Raw genomic sequence first — 8509 nt, forward strand, 5'->3', positions numbered from 1 at the left:
TAAAAACTACTTCTGCTAACAACATCGACAGTAATTCACTCAGGCTCTTTTCCTTGTAATAGAGCAGAGGGGGAAAATGGAAACTTAAGATTCATGAGAGTCTTGGTTTAAGACTTAGTGACAAGACTACATCTGGTATCAATACAGTTCTTTGGGATCTTGACCACATCTTTCACAAAGTGGTAAGTTCCGCCAAAAGGACACATCTTGCTGGCTGCTAACTACAACCTCCGAAACGCTGAGCCCGTGCAGGGGAGGAATGCAGTAATGCTCTGCTGGAGGGAGAAAACGAAACTACAATTCTAATTACATTTTTATTAGTGGTGTTAATGGGAAGTTGAGCTCCTAAAGCCCCTAGTAAGAAGTGCTTTCTTTGAAATTGTATAGCACGGTGTCAGGAGTTAACATGAGAGGGGTTTTAGGTTTATTGAGTTGCTTTCCCCCCCCCCTTGTTTTCGACTAATTTCTTGTTATACTAAATTAGTTAAATCCTTGGAAATATTTCCCTTTCAAAGAAAAAGATTTACAGTTTCTGAAGTAAAAAAGCAGCTCAGTTGTTGTGACCAGACAGACATACACCCTGGCGGCAATCAGACGTGACTATTCGATAGGTAAGAGCCAGCCAGAGTGCTGCTGGTAGAACAGTGGCAGCTGCCCAGGTGCAAATTTCACTGCTTCATATATATAACATTTGTTTTGTTAAAGAGCAGGATATACTGGTGTCTAATGAGTTTTCACTGGGACTTTAGAGGGCGGTTTTGTATTTTGCTTTCTAATCCAGAGAAACCTAGGGAGCATCTTCCACAAGGAGTAAAATATTTCAGGAAAAAATTAATATTTCATGATTCCACATGCTTGGAAGTGGAGTTCCATCAGGGCTACCTGTGAAAGCATTTTACTTGAAAGCAGAGATGTCTCAAAATGAGGACCAGATTTGTATGACTAATGAAGATTAAGCTGAGATTTCACACAGTCGTACCAGTGACTTTAGCTGTTTCCACATTAAAGAGTCAATGCCACGCCAGCTTTGTAAAAAAAGTTTCTTCTCAAATATATATACTCCAAAAAAAGGGTTTTGCTTTATTCCAAGGAACTGTAGACAGACGAATCCAATGTATGTGCTGTATAATGACATTTAATTTGGGACTTTTAAGTTTCAGTAAGGATGTTTCATGTGGCTTTCTTAGCAACAGCAGACTTAAATCTGATTTAACTAGCTGGGGTAGATTTCTTTCGTCTGAAAGCATCTTTTAGTTCCATAAAGTTATAATCCTAACTCCTGCTCCATTTGTCGAGGATATTAGGATGTGACCATAAAGACATATCAATGCGTGTACTGGAAGGTACCAGAATGTCCTCATGTCTTTTACACTTCAATTAAGATAGAAGAGTTGATGATTCATTGTCTGTGATGCTTGGGCATATTACCTTCATGCAATGGAACGACTGGGGGAAATCACTGGTTATACACTTTCATCATAACAGTGTAGCCTGCCTTGTTTTATACCATGTTTGTGCTGCGAAACTTGTCTGTGCAAGTTTCGAGCTGGCTTCCTGCCAAGTCCCCGAAACTCGACAACAAGGACCTGCCTCCCAGAGAGGGAAAAGAAAAAAAAACCAAGCAGCCAAAGCTATAGCAAATATATATATATATATATATATATATATTACATATGAGACAGATACACAAAAGGAGAATACCACACACAGAAGGGGGGGGGGGGGGGAAAGGGGAAGGGAGAAGGACAAAAAGGGGCAAGGACCGAACAAGCCAACCAGCCGACTGAAGGCAAACTAGCAAAAATCTCACCACTTCCCTTCGAACAGGCAGGATGGCTAGACACGGCCCAAGGCTCTCCCCTCACGCGTGGCAGATAACGGTAGTCACTGTAGGCCTCAGCTCCAGATAAACCAGACCAAAACAGGGACCCGCCGTTCTCGAACCTCGCCGGAGAGGAAGAGAGCGAGATGCCTCCCGCTGGCCTTATTTATACCTCAAGTTACGTAAAGGAATAGCATGGAATACTTCCGTGATCACTTTTCTAGTTCCTTCCTGGTTACAAGTTGGTCTCCAGGAAGGCCTAGAGTGAAACCACCACATTCTCCACCCCTTATTCCATACTATTTCTTTACGTAACACCTATGTCTCACGTTCGTCTACATCCCGCGCATATATATACACATTTGCATATATATATATATATATATAGTTCTTGTTGGTCTCTCGGCACAGTTGTCTCGTCATTGGAAAATCAATATCGATGTCAGTTCAGTCCAGATCTTTGGTCTCCTCAGTCACCATTACAGTTCTGATTTATGGCTGTTTCATCACTGGACTGTCTCATCACCGGATACCAGCAACAGCTTAGCTCAGGTCTCTCTCTCATCTGGTGACTGGCTTCCTGTAAAAACACAACTTAGGACATACAATTAGTTTTTCCCCAAGGCTAAGTTTCCTTGAGGCACACACTGGATGACTCCATCCTTCCTCATTACCCACCACGTATGTCCTGGCCCTTGAGCAAAGACAATCCCACGAATGGGTTTGTCTTGGCCTGAGGCAGGGGTAACCCAAACAGCTTTCCCTAGCATTCCCCTCAAATGGATTGCTGGAACTTTATCTCCATCAACAATGTGAAGGGATTCTGCCTGTGCAGGGCCAGCTCGATTGACAGAACCCCTGGTGTTAACTAGCCAGGTAGCCTTGGCTAAGTTCTTGTCCCAGTTTTTATAAGTCCCCTCACCTAATAACTTTAGAGTGGTCTTCAATAATCCGTTATATCTCTCAACCTTCCCAGCAGCTGGTGCATGATATGGAATGTGGTATACCCATTCGATACCATGTTCCCTCGCCCAAGTGGTGACTAATCCATTTTTGAAATGAGTCCCGTTGTCCGACTCAATACGTTCTGGGGTCCCGTGTCGCCACAGGACTTGCTTTTCAAGGCCCAGAATGGTATTCCGGGCCGTTGCGTGGGGCACTGAAAAAGTCTCTAACCATCCCGTTGTTGCTTCCACCATGGTAAGTACATAGCACTTACCTTGGCGGGTCTGTGGCAGTTTGATATAATCAACCTGCCATGCCTCTCCATACTTATACTTATCCCATCGTCCACCATACCACAGGGGTTTCAGTCTTTTCGCCTGCTTAATAGCGGCACAAGTCTCACAATCATGGATAACTTCAGAAATGATATCCATGGTTAAATCCACCCCTCGGTCTCGTGCCCATCTGTGGGTGGCATCTCGGCCTTGATGACCGCAAGCATCATGGGCCCATCGAGCCAGAAACAGCTCTCCCTTCTGCTGCCAGTCTAGGTCTACTTGTGACACCCCTATCTGTGCAGCTCGGTCCGCTTCTCTGTTGTTATTATGTTCTTCATTAGCTCGCTTTTTGGACACATGGGCGTCTACATGGTGGACTCTCACATTCAGACTCTTCGCTCTGGCAGCGATGTCCTGCCACAAGTCAGCAGCCCAGATGGGTTTTCCTCCACGCCTCCAGTTCATCTTCTTCCATCGCTCTAACCATCCCCATAGAGCATTGGCTATCATCCACGAGTCTGTGTAGAGGTAGAGTCTCGGCCAACCTTCTCGTTCAGCAATGTCCAGGGCCAATTGGACGGCTTTGAGTTCCGCAAATTGACTCGACTCGCCTTGACCCTCAGCGGCTTCTGCCACTCGTCGGGTGGGATTCCAAACGGCCGCTTTCCACTTCCGGTTCCTTCCTACAATTCGGCAAGAACCATCAGTGAAAAGGGCATAACGCCTTTCTTCATCTGGCAGCTGATCAAATGGCGGAGCTTCCTCGGCTCGGCTCACTGGCTCTTCTTCTTCTGCCAGACTGAAGTTCCCACCTTCAGGCCAATTGGTTATGATTTCCAAGATGCCGGGGCGATTCGAGTTCCCGATTCGGACACGTTGTGTAATCAAAGCCATCCACTTGCTCCACGTGGCATCGGTGGCATGATGCGCAGGGGGCACCTTCCCTTTGAACATCCAGCTCAAGACGGGTAATCGGGGTGCCAGGAAGAGCTGTGCTTCGGTACCAATTACCTCTGAAGCTGCTCGTATACCTTCATACGCCGCTAAGATTTCCTTTTCCACAGGGGTGTAATTGGCCTCAGAACCTCTGTAGCTTCGGCTCCAGAAACCCAGTGGTCGCCCTCGCGTCTCGCCAGGCACCTTTTGCCAGAGGCTCCAGGAGGGACCTTTATCTCCAGCTGCAGAGTAGAGCACATTCTTTACATCTGGTCCCATTCTAACTGGTCCAAGAGCCACGGCATGTGCAATTTCTTGCTTGATCTGCCTGAAAGCTTGTTGTTGCTCCGGACCCCACTGGAAATTGTTCTTTTTACGGGTCACAAAGTAAAGAGGGCTCACAATCTGACTGTATTCTGGGATATGCATCCTCCAGAAGCCTATGGCTCCCAGAAAAGCTTGGGTTTCTTTCTTGTTTGTGGGGGGAGCCATTGCTACAATCTTGTTGATGATGTCTGTTGGTATCTGGCGTCGTCCATCTTGCCATTTCACCCCTAGGAATTGGATCTCTCGGGCAGGTCCCTTGACTTTGCTCTTCTTGATAGCGAAACCGGCCTCGAGGAGAATCTGGATGATCGTCTGTCCTTTTTTGAAAACTTCTTCTGCTGTATCCCCCCATACAATGATGTCATCGATGTACTGGATGTGTTCGGGAGCCTTACCCTTCTCTAGTGTGACCTGGATCAGTCCATGACAGATGGTTGGACTGTGTTTCCACCCCTGGGGCAGTCGATTCCAGGTGTATTGAACGCCCCTCCAGGTGAAAGCAAACTGTGGCCTGCACTCTGCCGCTAAAGGAATGGAGAAAAACGCGTTGGCTATGTCGATGGTGGCGTACCACTTTGCTGTCTTGGACTCCAACTCATATTGGAGTTCCAACATATCTGGCACGGCAGCACTCAACGGTGGCGTAACTTCATTTAAGCCACGATAGTCCACAGTCAGTCTCCACTCTCCATCGGATTTACGCACAGGCCAGATGGGGCTGTTGAAGGGTGAATGGGTTCTGCTGACCACCCCTTGGCTCTCCAACTTTCGGATCATTTTGTGGATAGGGATCACAGCATCTCGGTTTGTCCGATACTGTCGTCTGTGTACAGTTGTTGTGGCTATTGGCACTTCTTGATCTTTAACTCGTAGTAATCCTACAATGGAAGGGTCTTCTGAAAGGCCAGGAAGGGCAGACAATTGCTTGGACCCCTCTTCAATCACCGTGGCTACACCAAAAGCCCACCGGTACCCTTTCGGGTCCTTGAAGTATCCTCTTCTTAGGTAGTCCATACCAAGGATGCAAGGGGCTTCTGGCCCCGTCACAATGGGACGCTTTTCCCATTGGTCTCCCGTCAAGCTCATGTCCGCCTCTACTACTGACAATTCTTGAGACCCTCCTGTCACTCCAGAAATAGTAACAGTCTCGGTACTCTTATACTCCGAAGGCATTACAGTACACTGGGCTCCAGTATCTATCAAGGCCTGGTATCTCTGAGGATCCGATGTGCCAGGCCATCGGACCCACACAGCCCAGTAAACCCGGTTATCTTCTTGGTCCCTCTCCTTCTCCTGGCAGAAGGCAGGGCCCCTCTACTGGTCTTGATCAGAGCATTCGTCGTCAGAGTTTGACTTTGACTTCTTAGACTTTTTGCCATTGTCGAAGTGGACCTCCATCTTCTCGTGTTTCGGCGATCGCAGTTTCTCTTCTAAGAAATCTCCATCTACTACATAGACAACTTTCCTGTCAGTCTTCTTTCGCTTCAGCTCCCTCACTCTAGCTTCAAGCTTAGAAGTGGGTTCACCATCCCACTTCTTCATGTTTTCTCCTTTACTACGAAGGTATGCCCATAGTTGGTTACGTGACCCACGCTTAGAGTTCTCTTTCCTTCGACGTGTGAATGACAGGGATCGTGAGCAAGATCGAGACCAGGATCGAGGTCTAGGCCGAGGTCGTCTTTGTCGGTCCCGCCGTGATCTTCCCATTGGCCTTTCTTGGTAATCTCTATACCTTCTGTCCTCTCTGTCTCTAAGGTCGTCCTCATATCTGGAATATTCATAATCTCTCTCCGTTCTTTCCCTATCGTAGGTGCGTCGGTACAGGGGATTGAAGGAGTCTTCCATATTTTCCTCGATGGTTCTTATCCAAGCACACATAGTGTCCACGCTTGGTTCATCCATCTTTGGATTATATACGGGTATCAAGCAGGAAATATATGGTTTAGGGGCACCTTGAATTACCTTTTTCCACATTGGTTGCGTGCAGGGAACATTCTCAGGAACTTGGATATCATAATAATCTGGATCAGAATAGATGATCTCCAGCATGGCCAATTCCCGTAGGTATTGGATGCCTTCTTCCGCAGTCCTCCACCTTCTTGAAGAACTCTTCAGGGACTCCTTAAATGGGTATTTCACTCTTACCGCGTGGAGTATTCGGAGCCAAAGACTGGACGCCATTTTCTCCCTCCCCATTTCTTGCTCTATCACAGGGTCTCGAGCAATGGATCCCAACTGTCGTGCTTCATCACCTTCAATTACATGACTATCAGCTCCCTTGTCCCAGCATCGCACCAGCCAGGTGAGGACTTCTTCACCAGGCAAGCGCATATAATCTCTCCGTAAATCTCGAAGCTCTCTTGTGGTCAGTGATTGTGTAATTTCGCTTTCTCGCATAATTTCTTGTCCATCTCTCCCACGTAGAATCTTTTCCACCTCTCTCTTTACTCTTCCACTCCTACGTGGGACTGCTCCCACTTCCTCCCTATATCTCTCATGTGGAGGTGGAGACTGAGCATGCCGTGGGGATAAGCTTCTATATTGTTCACGCCGCGGAGATGGTTTCCTATGCCGTTCATACCGTGGGGATGGACTCCTATGCCGTTCACGCCGCGGAGATGGACTTCCACGTCGTTCATACCGTGGGGATGGACTCCTACGCTGTTCGCGCCGCGGAGATGGACTTCTGCGTCGTTCACGCCGTGGAGATGGACTTCTATGCCATTCACGCCGTGGGGATGGACTCCTGCGTCGTTCGCGATACCCAGCAGGTGGAGGTAGTGAGTAATCTTTCACGTGGTGAGATAAGGGCCTCTTCCTCCAATCATTCACACCTCCAAGAGAAGGTTGGGTCTGGAGGGGTAGGGATAATTCCCCCTCCAATTGAGGGGGATGCTTTGGCTCCTTCTTTGCGTCTTTTGTAACACTGAATGTGTAGTCAGGATATAAATCATCAAGCGACAATATACCACCGGCCGTTTGTACTGTTGCTTTCTTTTCTCTTGATGCTGTTCTGTATTCCTTTGGGCGTGCCCCTAGTTCTCTTGGACGTGCTCCTTCCCGTGTAACCGTTTCTTCCCCTCTGGTACCTGCTTCTTCTCTTCCAATCGCTCCTTCCTCAGTCACAACCACTACTTCCTCTCTCGCAGTCGCGCCTTCATCACTTGCTGTTGCTCCTTCTCCCATTGCTGCCGCTCCTTCGTCCACTACATCTTGAGTGAATTGGATAGGTTCTTCTGTTCCTTCTTCTTCTTCTTCTTCTTCTCTTTCTTCTGTGCGTTCTGGTTGGGGAGATGAGTCTGTAAGTTCCTTGATCTCTCTTACCCACGTCTTCTTCTTCTTCACAGGGGCAATGATGACCTTCCGGTTCTTAGCTTGAGTCCCGGTTCTAGTGGGCTTAGTAGAAATGGCATTGACTTCAAGTTGTGTTTGGACTCCAACTTCTGTGGACCTAATAGGGACATCACTGGTTTCAAGTGGCGTGGTTTGGGTTTCTGTGTCGACCTTAACCCTTTGAAGGTGGTCTATGGCAGCTCGATAAGCATTAGCCAGGCCCCAGCACAAAGCGGAGAATTGCATATTCGGATCTTTGTAGGAAAAACACCCTTCTGCCAAACAGTGGGCCATCTCACCAGAATCAAACATTTGTTCTGGTGTGAACTCCCAATTAATGGGGGGTGACACATGTCCTACTAATCTACCGAAATCTTCCCAAGCTCCATGCCACCCGGGGACTGGCCTGTCTGCAGCCCTTTCCAAAGTTCCAGCGAGTCCCTTTGAGGTGTGATCTTTCCTACAAGAGGGAAGGCAACGGAACCCCATTCTTCCAAGTTTAAGTAGCACTTCCAGTACCTTTATCAATGACAGTACTGTTGCAATAAGATTTATATAGTAATTAGAGCCGATTTTAACCATGGGGATTTCCTTTACCAAACCTTCGATGTCAAAATTAAAGGATGGAAGCAATTTGTTCCATCCATCCTCAAGGTCTGGACGTCTCCCTATACGGTAGCCTAACACAGGTGTAAAGGTGGCTAGAATTATAAGACAAATTAATGAAATAGCCATTGTTTTTTGTTATTATTTCTTCTTGATCCCAAAACAAACCTTTGTTTATATAAACAAAGTTTCCTTGGCTGCTTTCCCAGACTCTGGCAGTGTTCCCAGACCTGTTCCCAAAACAATAGATTGGTTTTGCAAA

The 8509-nt window shown here is 47.2% G+C and overlaps 1 protein-coding gene across 1 annotated transcript; it reads right to left on the reverse strand.

Annotated features, from left to right (window-relative positions):
• Positions 1-2388: 2388 nt before the first annotated feature.
• On the reverse strand, positions 2389-7785 carry LOC127476025 (uncharacterized protein K02A2.6-like). The gene is made up of 2 exons (XM_051798384.1): positions 7637-7785; positions 2389-3825 (listed from the first exon to the last, which is right to left on the reverse strand). Exon 2 carries the CDS (start codon positions 3553-3555, stop codon positions 2431-2433), a length of 1125 nt encoding a protein of 374 aa, XP_051654344.1. The 5' UTR covers positions 3556-3825; positions 7637-7785; the 3' UTR covers positions 2389-2430.
• Between the last annotated feature and the right edge of the window lie 724 nt (positions 7786-8509).

This window comes from Manacus candei, unplaced genomic scaffold (genome assembly GCF_025592945.1).
Source record: "Manacus candei isolate 608988 ecotype Guabito, Panama unplaced genomic scaffold, ASM2559294v1 h1tg000048l, whole genome shotgun sequence".
Lineage (NCBI taxonomy): Eukaryota > Metazoa > Chordata > Aves > Passeriformes > Pipridae > Manacus > Manacus candei.